This window comes from Urocampus carinirostris, chromosome 14 (assembly GCF_059441175.1).
Source record: "Urocampus carinirostris isolate Australia breed hairy pipefish chromosome 14, RoL_Ucar_1.0, whole genome shotgun sequence".
Taxonomy (NCBI): domain Eukaryota; kingdom Metazoa; phylum Chordata; class Actinopteri; order Syngnathiformes; family Syngnathidae; genus Urocampus; species Urocampus carinirostris.
The window spans coordinates 27,399,940-27,415,239 of record NC_142362.1 but is presented as its reverse complement, the minus strand read 5'-3'; the positions used below and the strand labels follow the sequence as shown (position 1 = coordinate 27,415,239).

Genomic DNA, 15,300 nt, shown 5'->3' with positions numbered 1-15,300 from the left:
GGGTAAGTTTCCTCAATGTTTTCTGGTTAATTAATGGTAGTCAGCAAATACAGATACAGTTGGTGCTTTGCAAGTGGTCCATGGCATTGGCGACATCCAGTTGACATATTTGAAATTGCAAGTCATTGTTTCACTCATTTTTCTCTTGCGCTTCTCTTATCATTGTCTCCGAGGCCACATCAAATATGACACATGTGTTTTACGCCAACATGTTTTATAAGATAACAACTATTTTGGGGTTGGAAAACACAGAAAGAAATGTTGAGTATATTTGAGAAGTCTATTCTGTTTTTAATTTTGGACACCTCTAAAGGAAATTGCACAGAAAGCCAGGGTTGTCCGTTATTTTGACTGTTATTTCTCACTATTGTACATTATTTTGACTAGTATGCACTGTTTACATATTGTCACTGTTGCCCAATAATGTTGCTGTTCCTTGATTTCCACACCCTTTATGGCAGCTCTGCAAATTGATACTTTGGAGATTTATTAAAAAGAAAAGGGGAAGACCTTCAGAGTATTTTTGCACACAAGGAAAAATGTACTAAAACGTATTGAAGATAAAAGCAATATAAAACCTAACTTTTTGGTAGAAAACTAACATAATAGAATCCATCTAATAATTATCTATTAGTAAAACAAAATAAATAAAAATAATAATAAAAAATATGATAATACTGATTTGAAAATTCTTCTTCACAGGCCTCTCCTGTTCTCCTTATTTTAAATGGCTACTTAACTATAAACGTATCAATCTTCATTCCTAAAGTAGTACACATCACTTTTATTCACTATAGTAAGTTTAGTGATAAATATTGATCTAGTAAGTGCTGTTGGTAATGATTCTACATTGACCAGTTAATAGTATCTGTCCAATTCTCTTTATTCGGACATTTTCTTTTCTGTACTGTCACATTCTTACCAAAACGTACTAAAGTACAGAAATGTAACTGTATTGTTGCACTTCTTGTTTTGGCAATGCAAATTAAAAGGTTTTAGGAAGTAATACGAAAGAGTTCTTCTGGTACCTAGTCGGAACTTTGGTCAATAAAACAATAAAATGCCACAGTGCTGATGATTGAATACAGCTCATGAGTTTTGGACCAAATTCTTACCTAAGGCTAGAGTGCCATAAAAGTGATTTTGTACAGATAAAATGTCACAAATTCACAATCATACACTCTGATTTCCGTTTCTCCGATTGTTCTCTCTCTAAGCTTTTGTCACTTCTTTTGATTTCCCCGCGGTTTTTCCTACTATCACAACTCTTCCTCTTTCCTTTTTCAGTACACTGTTCCCTTTGTCTCTTGCTATTTTTTTGTCTTTCTTATCAGGTTCTAAGTGTAACAGGAGCCAGGTGGATGGGCTAGCTCCAGCTTGTGTTACACATTTGTTTTATATATTTTTGTTTTTTTACCTCATCTGCAAAATAGATGATAAATGTCACATTTTAATTGTTGGCATTAAGGTTAATTTATTGAGCAAGTCTCACTAAATCACGTGAGGTCCCGTGAGACTTGGCCCAAGCACCCTTCTCTGACCGGTGAGACTTTGCTATCTAGTGGTGATATACTGGTACTTCTCTTACCCTTTCTGCCATACAAAACTCAATACCCTGAAAAATAATAATAAACTTTCCCCAACAGTCAAATACGGATTACACAACATGAATCCCAAAAGATAGCTAGTCATCAACCCTTGTTGCGCCACACAAGCACCCATGTCAAAGTGCTCTTGTTTATTCAGTGTACTGTGCTCTCACTTGACCTGTTAATTGTCTATGTGGCTGAAAGATAATACTTTGTATTGTAGACGGAATCCGCTTTGCGCCTGACAAACTATTTCACTACTTGAACCTACTCCGAACCTTTCGCATGTCTATTGGTTGGTTTGCCTCTGGTTTTCTGGATACTGTTGCCTCACTGCCTGCTTTTCTGAGTACAGAATCCTACCTACAAGGACTACCATTTATTTGTGCTAATCTATGCTTCTGCATTGTGCTTCCACACCACCCGGAGAGAGTTTTTGATGTTGTGCTTTTTTCTGCATCCAACAATAATTTTGCAAATGAAACCCACAGGTGGACGGGAGAAAAGTATACCTTGAGTGAAACTGAAATTACAGGGGATAAATATGACTCCACATAAATCAACATTTGCCAATGGAAAACAAACAGGATCTATTTTTAAATCAAGCGCAATACTGGCACAAAATGCCCAATCGTGCAAATGGTTGGATTATTTTTCTACTTTGATAGTTTCGGAGAGAAGAGCAGTTAGAAAGGGTCATTCGCGCCATTATGGGATTGAACAAAGCCAATGGAAGTGGCTGCCCTAATCTACTGGAGTCCAGAGCGGGAGAGGTTTGCGGTGTACATGGCTAGAGTCCATGCTGGGAATTGTTGCACATAAAGCTTTGTTTAGGAGAAAATGCAATTGTTCCACTTGCTGATGATGTTAAATTGGCGCAAGAATTCCCATATCAATGCCATTAAGTTCCAAATCCTTCATCTAAGTCAGCCCTTCACTGCAGGTGGGGTGATTCCAAATCACTTTTCATGATCAGAATTATAGCAATAAGATTAAGAATAATATACAGTTCGATGCACACTGTTGTTACAGTCATGTATGAATATCACAACATCTACTATACATGTATCTGCACCACAATTTAAACCTGCCTTCAACTGTCATGATTACTGATGCAGGGCACCTGAGTCTGCTCCGTTAGCCCCAACAGCACGCTAGGCAAGCTCTTGTGACTCCTGACTCTATCTTGCCCTGTTTTCTGTCTGATTCCCGTTCCCGTTGCAAGTCCTTTCCCCGTTCTAAATAAAGCTGAGTAAACAAACGCAATTGGGTCCCGTCTCCTGGTCCGTGACATCAACAGGCAGAACTTTTTATTTAGTATTGGTCAATAAATCATCAAGTGCTGAGGAAATATGAGATGCAAAATTCTTAAAAACAGGATTTTTATGAATTGTTGCCACAACAAACTGCCATAATAAAGATAATCCGTTCTGGTTTATTACGTTTGAATGTTTACGATTCCCTTAACCGCATCAGCCTTGTCCGGTGATGGTTGTAAAAATACCTTTCTTTATTTTGTATTTAGTTTTTAGGGCAGGCTGATTTAAAGGCCTATAAAACAACTATGATTTTTTAAAGTTTACATTTTTTGGAAGAGCTTCTGTGATTCGGTGGGTCCCCAGAACACATAAAGAGAATGATATTTATTGATTGATTTATGCAATTTTTCATTTATTTTGTCATGTATTCATTTCTGTATTTATTTTGTCATGTTTTTTGCCGTGTATGTCGTCACAATAAAATGTTATTCAAATAAGGGGCGTATAAAATTGGCTGAGCTTTTCACCTGATGGCTGACCGGTGTAGTAGCTGATGGGTTTGCTACTGATAAACCAATAGGTAAAAAGCTAAACTAGTCTGAATAACGTTTTGTTGTGACAAGATAAACAACAAAATATATGACAATACACAACAAAATACCTGACAAAATAAATAAATAAATAAATGTATACTCACACACACACACACACACACACACACACACACACACACACACACACACACACACACACACACACACACACACACACACACACACACACACACACACACACACACAATGAATAATTTAAAAAAAATGAAAAATAGAAAAGAACATGAATAAATAAATGAATAAATGAATAAAAACATACATACACATAAATAAACAATAAACAAATGAATAATTTCATTAATGAATAAATGAATAAATGAATTGATAAATAAATAAACAAATAAACAAATGAATAAATGAATAAATGAATACATGAATAAATGAATACATGAATACATGAATACATGAATACATGAATACATGAATAAATAAATGGTAAATGGTCTGGATTTATATAGCGCTTTTCAAGTCAATGAAGACCTCCCAAAGCGCTTTACAATGTGCTTCACACACACACTCACACACCAATAGCGGCCATGCAGCCATGCAAGGCGCCAAACTGCGTCAAGTCATGTTTATTTATATAGCCCTTAATCACAAAGAGTCTCAAAAGGCTGCACAGATCAAAGACTATTGCATACTATTATTAGACTATTATAACACCATTCCCCTCATCTAAAACTTACATGAGGGCAAATGATACACAAAATAAATAAATATATAAATAAATAAATTGCATTTATGTCATATGTTTAGGTTGTTGAGACAAATTAAAGGGCATATAACACAACAAAATAAGTGACAAAATCCAAGGCACAGTACATGGCAAAATACAGAACAAATGATAACACAAAATAAATATCCAAATAAATAAATGACAAATGAACAACAAAATGCATTATGAATAAATTGCATTTATGTCAAACATTAAGGTATTGTGTGATTAATTCATTTGGTGACCAAACACCCCAATTCCAACCCCTAATGCCGAGCGCCAAGCAGGGAGGCCAAGTCAAGTCAAGTCACATTTATTTTTATAGCCCTTAATCACAAAAAATGTCTCAAAGGACTGCACAGGATTACAATTACACAATTACCTGATCTTAAACCAACATGCGGGCAAGGAACAACTATAAACCGATGAGTACCCAATGTTGTAAGCCTTAGGTATGACTCGGCCGAGGCTTGAACCAGAAAACTCCCAGTCTCAGGGTAGGCACCCTACCCCCAAGGCCACCGAGCTGGTTATAGCATTCGTATAGGTCATTATTTATTTATACATGTACTTCTTTCTAAACATGGCAGGTTTGGTCCTCCTTAGAGTATCATTGCAAACGTGAAAGTGCTATTCTTGGTACTTTTTGACAAATGACACTTTAGGTTGTTAAGAGCACTGATGCAGAGATGTCTTATTTCCTCACGGATTGTCCAAAGGACAACATTCGTACAATCGAAATGTGAGGGAGACCAAAATGTAGTATGCCGCATTCAACATGCACACAACAGCTCAAGAAGCACCTGAGCAAACACATACAAACACACCCATGTCAAATAAACTGCACCAACTAGGGTGATACTTGGAATTTTTGTTTCAATCTGTTTTTCCACCTGTCCGTCCCTGATCTCCCTGGAGACAACTCCAGTTACGACCCATTTTTTAACCCGACCACGTCTGCCCTCCAATACCGGCTTACGACCCGTTTTTGATCCCGACCACGTTTTGCTCTCCTGTCCGGCTATCGACCTGTTTTTCCGTCCTTGACACCGCCATCTCCCGCTACGGAAGGTCCACTCCCGTATTCGGATCACGATCCGATTGCATGAGTGGCTTACTTCCCACGTTCAGCGAGCACCGGATTGCGGATGCTGCCCTTCCTCTTTCTATCAATAAACTTGTGGTTAACGCTACGCATTTGGGTCATGATTCTGTTCTGGTCGTGACAATTATTTTATCATCAGGTTGTAACAAGTAGTGCTGAAATAAGCACAGCCAACCACTAAAACATTGTTTTTAAAGACACTGATCATGTAAATGATTTCTCATACCAATTTATTTTAGAAAATCACTATAACCTAACAATGGCTACTCAGGTGCTCTTAGGAGGCTACCTGGTAACTGGGCACGACGATGGAGACTCCTTGCTGTATAACACTGTCAAAAACACAACTGAAATACTTTCCATTGCAAAAATAAAGTCATTATTGTAAAAAAAGTGTTAACACAATTGGATCAAATTTGAAAGTTATATTAATAAATCATATGACCTACGAACAACATTATTATAGTGATAGTTATAGTAGGAAGACAGTATTGATCCAAAGAAAATAGTATCGCACTAGTCCTAATCCTTGCCCATTATCGTTAATGTCGATGCCTGGATTGATCCGCGGGCTACTCAGGTGCTCTTCGGGGGCTACCAGGTGCCTGTGGGCACCACTTTGGAGACCCCTGCTCTATAACACTGTCAACAGGACTACTAAAATACTTTCCATTGCAATAACAAAGTCAGTAGTGTAAATAAAGTGACTTACTAACTTTATTATAGAGATAGTTAAAATGGGAAGACAGTATTGATCCAAAGACAATAGTATCGATCTAATCAAAGTACTGGCACAGTATCGAAAAAACTGATATTTGGATCAATCCGCCCACCCTTAACACTAATCTTGTCACAGAGCAGAGAAGACTTTTGGGCAATTTCAACGTGAAAGTGTGATGTAGCCGCTTGTGTTCATGTTGCAGCATGTGCGATTGCCGAACAGCCTGTTTCACTTTGAAGTCATACATGCTGCACAGCGTTTGGCTCCGAAAGTCAGCCCACCTCAATATATTGGCTTTTAACTTGTGTGTTTTCTGTGTGTTGGGCATGCATTAGGTGCCCATTAGAGTTGGCCTCACAGACGGGCTTCATCAAAAAAAAAAAAACGCCTCGCTGTGAAAGTGCCCCCACATGCACACTGCACTCCCCCCGTTCCACACCCCTCCACGTCCACGCCACTAAAAAGCTTGACCTACAAATCTAGAAATCCGCACAACATCTAACAGCCTTTGACTCGAGATAGGCCGGCCTCTGAACACGAGCGTCCGTCTCCAGAGAGGACACAGAAACAGCACGTTTGTGTTTAGGGGGGTAGGGAAAAAAAAGTAGGACAAGGCCTTTGGAGTTAAACTGGAGGTCTGGTAAACGCTTACCTTCATACGCGGAGCTGAAGCAGATGTGGGCGCACAGGAGCAACAGAGACCGCATGTCCATGCTTGGAGAGGAGACGAGGGGGGCACAGGACAGGAAAGAGGCTCCTCAACTTGTGAAGATCTCCTGCAGGAAAACTTCCAGTGCATTCCTCCTTTTCCCTATGAAAAAAAGGACCGCCTCTTTGCTCTACAAACAAGGGAACACAGTGTGGCTCACCCCAGAGAGTCTTAAACTAACATGGACTCTTCATCACCTTCTCAAGAAGACCGGGACAACCTCTAACCTATCGGGGACAATTTCAGCGCTTATTACATCTTCCAAGGGTCTGCCAGATTCATTTTCCTAAAGATGTAACAAAGAATAGAAAATTATATGCATTTTTTAATACTGTGATAATTAATTATCATTATTATTAAGCTACAAAGTATGGGTGGGGGATACTGAACATTTTGGTATCAATCCGATATAAGTAAATACAGGGTAGTATCGAGCAATACTAAACCGTTACCAATACCTTTTGCTTGGAAATGTCATTATCATTGTGTAATTGAACCCTTGCCCTCTTTGGCTATTTTATGATTTCGATAAACACAGCCCAAGGATTTTAGGCGATACAATGTTTCTTTTTGTATTGAATAACTACATAGCAAACTTTAAAAGTATAAAAACTAAATAGAAATATTTATTCTACAATTTTATCAGAACAAAAGCCAAGAGTCAAACCACAAAAGCAGCAATGTAACAAAAATACAAATACTGTATAACAATGACAAATAAAACATCTTTTATTGCACGATTAAAAAAAAGTTGATAATGCAAATGAAGTGTCAATTGTTTCTCATTGGCTCTGTTGCAACAGTGACAACAAATTTACAGGTTTGTGTTCAGGAACAGTAACATGCCTACATTTATGGTTGCAACCCCTTGCTCTTTTCTATGTGTTAATGTCAATTTGAAGTGTTGCCACACTAGTAGACCACTTTACCACTCAAATTTAACCGGGCATTGTCCTTACCTGCTGGTCAAAAAAAAAAAAAAAAACACCACCGCACCGAGCTTCCTATTTGCCTATGTCATATCTAGTTTCGCCCTGTGACTGGCTGGCAACCAGTTAAGGGTGCCCCCTGCCCACTGCCCGAAGATAGCTGCGATGGGCTCCAGCACCCCCGTGACCCTACTGAGGATAAGCGGTGCAGATAATGGATAGATGGATAGATATCTGGTTTCTGGGAGGAATGGCGGCCCTCTCTTCGGCCTGGCGGGCAAGATGCAGCAGCAGGCCAGGTAGGGAGAGGTGTTAAGGGTGTGCTTGACAGTCACACACTCGGGCATAAACTTAGAGAGTGGCCGAAGTCCATGTGTTAAAAAATTACGCAGAAGGGTCACTAATGGAAAAATAAGATTGGTTGGTTGGTTGGTTGATTGATTTATTGATGTCACGACCCAGAATGGTATCTCGGATTCAATTGCGTTTGTTTTAAAGGAATCTTTATTGGATTGAGCTGACAGAGCTGGCTTTGGAAGCCGATGGTTGTCGGTCGCTAGCAGCGTTGGACGGAACGGCAGTTCCGTGACAGGTAGGCAGAATCAATACGTCTTAGCGGCAGGTCGATGGCCAGGGCAGGAGAGTGGATCGTAACGCGGGGCAGAAACAGGTCGGAACTGAAGGCAGGAATCAAAACAGGAGAGTAGTCTTTGGTACTTGGTAATCTGGCGAAACACACAGGAACACAGAAGTACGCTCTGCCGACCTGGGCTGGACGCTGACCGCTTAAGAAGAGAACGTCAGCCAATCAGAGAGCGCGCTCCAGCGCGCTAAACGATTGCCTCAGGTGTCTTCACTTCGGTAATCAGGACAATTGATTGATACAGAATCACAAATCTGATACCTCAGCAATACATGGGGAAAAAAGACCAAATTTTTCCCATGTGCATTAATATATAAAAATTAATGCAAACATCAACACATACATTTTATATTTTATCTGATATTTGTTTACATTTCATTATAAAAGTTTTGAATCACTCAGAATAAAAGCAAATGAATAGTCTTAATCATTTTAGGCACTAAATTTTGTGATATGTATTTTAAAAGGAAGTGTTTTTGCATGACATTTGATAGATCTTGATCTTGAGCAATAAACTACACAATTAAAGATATAGCAAGTACAGAAGAATGAAGCCAACTATTTGCTCATTGACCTTGATTGCAGTACACATTAAAGGACACTGGGGACAAGAGTGGCAGCATAACAGCAACCTTTAAGTAGTATTTACCATGTGCATTTGCTATTTCATTTTCTATTTACTTCTAAATACATTATCTACATCAAGTCGGTTTTGAAACACCCAGCAAACTAATATAATTTATTCCTTTTTGAGCACTAAAATTGATAATATGCATCGAAACGTTCTAAATGAAAAAGGGCAAACTCAGAAGTCACTTTTTGCAAGACATATTGTAAATATCGTGATCCATGAAATAATCAAAATAGAAAGTACAAGAAAAAACTAGCCAGCTATTTCCCAGTGGGCCTGGGGAAGACTGGCAACCCAAAAAACATATATTATATCTTTACCATAATTGGCCCACGGGCCCTAGTTTGCCCAACAGTGTGCTAGACACTGCACATGCAATATCATATTTACAAAGGTTGCAGTTATTCTACATTGGTGATTTGGTCATGACGGCCGTATGAACACACTGTACCTTTGATAAATGCAGCAGCCAGGAATTATTATAGTCTGGTTTAATACACAAAATGGAGAGGAAAGAGATACAAACCATTTATTTTATTAGTAATTTGATTGCTGTGATCTTCAGTTCAGGATAAAACAAGATTAGCCCTTAACAGGCACCATCTGTTGAGAAATGAAATGAATGCGATCTTTGTGTATGAAAGACGAGTTGGGGCTGTTTCATAAAGCACACACTACAGCTTGTATCCAAGCTATATAGCAACCTTTAATTCAAATAATGAATTAGTTCATTTTCCAATTTCTTGTCCTCACGAGGATTGGAATGCCATGACGTATAAAATCAGTCATCGAGAAAGCTGTTGAGCTTATTAGATTCCGAGTTAGCTAGCGAGCTGATTTTGAGCAACGTCACTGGTTCTACAAGCTATGATTGGCTAGGGGGGAGTAATCCACCAAAGCAATTGCGCCAAAAGCTGTTGCACAAAGAAATATATCCATCCATCCATTTTCTGCACTGCTTATCCTCACTAGGGTTGCGGGGGTGCTGGAGTCCATCCAGCCAGGTGACAACCTTAAGTGATAGCCAGTCAGTTGCAAAGCAAGCAAATATGTTGTGTTGATTTAATAGCGAAAGGTCGGACAACGCCGAAGCCAGCAAGACTTTCGCAAGCGAGAAAGCGCTTTGTCCGCCACTTTCATCCAGGGGGTAAGGTTATACCCAAGCCCAAGCCTGTCTGAACCAGAGCCGTGTTGGTACGTTCAGGCCGGGCTGAGCGTCTCTCTCACAGGCTTTTATTTTATTATCCACGTCTCAAAAGACAGGCTTTATGCACGGCGGTACCCTCCCATCACAATCTGCTTACTTGCCCCCCGGGTATGGTCTGTGACGTCCAGTGACGTGGGACCCAGGTAGAGGCCACGGTAGAGGCCTGGGAAGCCCAAATCACCTCTACTCCACTTTCAATAGCAGGTTCATAGAGAATGAATGACACATCACTAATGTTATCACTAGGTTGTTGTTAATATTAGGAGTTGGATAGAATACAAAATTATGGATTTCACTGACTGTATTTGGACACCAACTGGGGATTGCTAAAATGTGAGTTTCTCGTTTGAGCATTTTGGAACACAACTTTCCTTTTGTTTCCCATGCTTCCTTACAACTTTTGTTGCAATGACTTTTCCCCCAGGCTGTTGCGGTGCTCTTTTCGGCGCTCAGTCAACCAAGAGCCGATCATTTTATTGCCATCAGTCAACAATCACCTTCCTCTCCCGCAGAGGAATTGCCAGAAAAACATTATTGGCCAAAACCCAAAATGTACACTAACACCAACATGTTTGTTTAACAGCACAGTGAGGCCATGAAGGTCTGACTTAGCATTACACTATGTGACACAGCTTTAGAGACGGTTTCATTATCTAACTATCATTCATCGAGAATACAAAGTGACAAGAGAGGGGTATGACTCGAGATGTCTTCCAGTACATTGTGTTTTTGCCTTCCATGTGTGTGTGTGTGATCAAATCTTTGAATCTTGGCAGAGGAAGCAACAACATGAGCCTGGAATTGAGCAAATTCAATTAAAGAAAAGCTGTCTATAGTGGAAAAAGCTATAAACTATAGACTGTATGCCAAGGTATGCATATTTCACGGAAAATTCTCTCCTGTGAGCATTTACCGTCGAGGCTTCCTACCCTGGAGTACACAAAACAGTTAAATGAAAACCACAGTGGAACATGCCTTTTTTATTTTGTAACACTTTAAAATTGATATACAGCTGTGAGTCCCCCGCGAAGAAAAATAACTTTGCTCTCATTTTAACATTGCCTATACAAGTAAGCCCCAAAGCAACATTTTTTACTGGAAATGGAACGGTAAAAATAATAAATCAAAATATTAAAACTGCCAAAATATCATTCTCTAATTCCAGTTCTGCAGAATTAGCATTCTCCTGTGGTTAGCATTAGTTCACTTCAATTTTCATAACGCATAGTTTGGCCACCAAGACTAGAAACCCATCCATCATCCGCACCAATTTTCCTCATGAGGTGCCGGAGCTCATCCTAGCCAACTTTGTGCAGTGGGCAGGGGACATCCTGAACTGGTTGCCAGCCAGTTGCAGGGCACACAGAGACAATAAACCATACGCCTAGGGAATGAGGAGAACATGCAAACTCCGCACAGAAGGATGATAGCTGGTTTTGAACCCATTACTTACTGCGGACATGCTAACCACTCAGCCGCCGTGCCAACATACCCTGGAGAGCCTAGGGGTCGTAATTTTTCAAAGAAGAACAGGATTCTTAGGTTTTCCACGGTTCAGTACCATGATAATCGTCAGATAAAGATGAATGCAGTACTCCAGTGAATTTGGTCATTTTGTATACAAATTAAAAGATTTTAATATGACAATAATAATGTGTGCTTTGTAATATTATTATATTGTTACGTTTGTATATTGTTATACACCTGTTGGACATTGCTGAGGTGTAGGTACAAAACCAATTAAGTAGTTTTCCAGCAAAAAATTTAGGTTAGGGCTCTACCTCATTAGTCCCCTCGCCCCTCAATTTTACTCCTTACGGCAAAGGGGATTCCCGATGAAGGTAAAACAGTCCAAATCCTCTGCAAACTAGTATTTTAGACCCGGCTACGTTCAGGTCTTTGGCGCTCCCTGGTGGCTGCCTGGCGCTTTTTAAAATATGTTTGATAGTGGAAAAATATATGGTTTCTGTAGGATGAAACAAGACACATTCTTAACGTTTTCTAATACAATATGTGTTTTCTTTTTTATAAGGTTTATATAATGCTTTTACTGTTTGTGTGTGCTCCAGATATATATTTTTTGGTTTTTTTAGGGGGTCAAATTTGGCTCTTTTTGGTCCAATATGGCTTTTTGGGTTGCAGACCGAAAGGTAAACCATGATGTGGATGTTATAGAAAAAGCATCCACATAATGGTGACAAAGTATCATGTAAAGTAAAGGGGATCGTGACCTCAAATTTTAGCAATAAAACGGCAAAAATATTTTTCAGTATAGATGTCATTTGAAAAAATTAAAAATTATGAAGTTCACGGTTCACGGATCCCTTGACCGCCAGCGTTTTCGCGGCACCACTTTCTGTGCTGTGTCTTGGGCAAATACAGCAAGTCGGCGCCCATCCCTCTCCAGGCCATTCTTTTTGGGAGGGGTTTGCTCCATTACATGAAACAGATACTGGTCTCTATCCAAGCCATATAGCCAAAGAGGTCTCTAAAGTCACAAGTAGCAGGAGAAGCCTCCTGATGTGACTCAGATACAACACCTTCCTCATCTGGTTGCCGTTGTTTTGTTTCTGGTAAAAACGTTAACCACTCTCTTCAGTGATGAGCCGTATCTTGGCATTGACGTGCAGTGGCGTGTGACAATTCTAACACTGGATCCTTAATTACCAAGGAAAAATTATTTTATGCAGAGATTTTGAGTGTTGCGTCAAATAAGCACTTAAAAAATTAAAATTGTTAAACAAATACTTGGGCATGCAAATTTGGTTTGTTTTTGAGTACCGTAAATTCCGGACTATAGAGTGCACCTGATTATAAGCCGCACCCACCACATTTTAAGAGGAAAACCGATTTTGTACATACACAAGCCGCACCTGTATATAAGCCGCATACGCCCACATTTAAACATGTAACACAAACACAAAATTAACCCAAACCCGACTTCAAGTCCCGCGATTGAAACTAAATGTCCTTCATTAAAGTCCACAGTCCTAAAATCACAGACGGCAAAATAACAGGAAATTATACTGGTACTTAAGGTTGTCACAATCACCCGGATTGGGAACACCTGTGTTCAGGATTTGGTGCCAACAGCCAGGACAGCTGATTGGCGCACCCTGTACATTTAGATCCCCAGCTTCCGGTAACACGTAGTCTGATTGTACTCTGCGATCTGTTGCCATCTGCTCAGAAAGCCCGTACCTCCGACTCTTTGCCTGCCTCCTGTTTTTCTGCTTGATCTCCGTTGCCGACCAGTTTCCGAATTTGCCTACGACCTGCCCTGCCCGTCTGACTCCTTATTCTACGACGCCCTTCTTCTCCAGACCCGGCCAACAACACTACGATTACGCCTGTCTGCGACCATTCCGCCAAGCCTTCACCCGCCTGTCAAGTTCCATCAATCCTCCAACCAACGGATCGAAGAATCCCATCTTGTCATTTCCTTCCTTTCAATAAAACCAAGAAACGAGCGCAAGTGATCTCAGTCTTCCTTTCGTCTTGTCTGACAAAGGTTTGATGCAGACCTGCAGAGTCCAGGTCCCGTTGAAAGTAATCCAAGGAAAAAAGTGTATATTTACAAAGGTAAGGGTGGGAAAAATATATCAGATGAACACATTTACTCACGCAACTCCTTTTACTTTAACCAACCTTTTACCCCCTCTTCTTTCCTTGTCTGTCCCTTACCTTTAGCGGGCCCCACTTAAACTCGGCACCCCGCGTTTGTTCCGCACCTCATTTTTCGTTCACCCGTGCAAAACATATCAGAATAAGTGTCTAAAATAAATACAAATAAATACATCACAAAAATATACAGTTGCAAATACATATTATACATGGGTTACACATATTTACAAAGAAAGACGGTACACTGAGAGAGTTTTCAAAGCTTTAATAACAATAATATAGCTTTGACAGGGCAGTTATTGGTAGTAACACTCGAGCACCGCTGGCGGCCGTTAGAAAAATTACATAAATTGGCCGCATAACTGAATAAGCCGCAGGGTTGAAAGTTAGGGAAAAAAGTAGCGGCTTATAGTGTGGAATTTACGGTATTTAAAAAACATAAATAAATAAATAAATGTAATAATTAAGGTTTCTACTTTCCCGGTTTTGACTATTGCAGAACGTTTTTGGAACACAACCCCCAAAATAAAAACGAGGAATTACGGTAATTGTCTCATTTGTTTTTAGTGCCATAAAAATATATACAGTTTTGTCTCTCTCTCACACATCGCCCTTGGCCACTCTTTATATTTATGGCTGAGTGTGTGACTGACACTTTCAACACCTTTCCATACCTGGCCTGCTGCTGCAAACCGCCTGTTAAGCAGAAGAGAGGGTCAAACCTATGCACAAACCCCAACCATAAACTAAAAATGACAGAAACAAATGGAAAGCGCAGCACGGTGAAGAGGGTTTTTCAGCTACATAAAAGTACAATGCCAGGTGTAATATGCTTGATAAAGTGGTCTACTACTGTGGCAACTCCACTAATTTAAGTAAATCATTTTATAAAAGCTCAACAAGCAGAGAGCAGAGTGCTGCAACCATAAATGTAAACATGTTACTGTTCCTGAACCAAAACCTTTTAATTAGTTGTTATGATGGCAAAAGAGCCAATGAGACACAATTGACACTTTTTGTTTGAGAAATTATAGTCTAAATGTGCCTTTTATACTTTTTTTATACTCTTACTTTTGTACTCTCATATCTTTATGCGGTAATCTTCCATAGTATACTCAATAAGTGTGTGGCTTTACGAATTTGAGTTGTGTTCAGGGGTACGCACCTTTAAGGTCAAAAGAAGAAGTTCCAAGGCAACAACTATGTGTCTCTCATAAAAACCTAAGACTTGAAAGGCCACGAACAAGTTCCCAAGATTATTCCTATTGTTAAAAGGAACTTCCAGGTGCTTATCAAAGAATGAACTACTGTGGTGTCCAAGGCTTCTCATGCTAGCCTATCACATAAATCATTTTGCTTTTCTCACTCCTATGAACTGCTAGACGAAGGAAGTTGGTGATCCGCTAGCTATGCATCTGGGTTAAAGGATACGGCCTTCGATGTATATCACTATGTTAACTTTCCCTCTCGTGGAAGACTGTACTCTCATCTTTCCGTGTTTAATGTTAGGTTAGAGTGTCCTTTAGTGGCTAGCAGCGCATATCACACCATGTA

General features: G+C 39.7%; 1 protein-coding gene across 1 annotated transcript in view; it reads right to left on the bottom strand.

The window, feature by feature from the left end:
- srpx (sushi-repeat containing protein X-linked) overlaps positions 1-6,847 on the bottom strand; it is a 38,328-nt gene extending 31,481 nt beyond the window's left edge. The window contains exon 1 of the mRNA XM_088353352.1: positions 6,656-6,847. Within this exon, the coding sequence (XP_088209478.1) occupies positions 6,656-6,716 (61 nt within the window). The 5' untranslated portion in view covers positions 6,717-6,847. The remainder of the gene's footprint in view (positions 1-6,655) is intronic.
- Between the last annotated feature and the right edge of the window lie 8,453 nt (positions 6,848-15,300).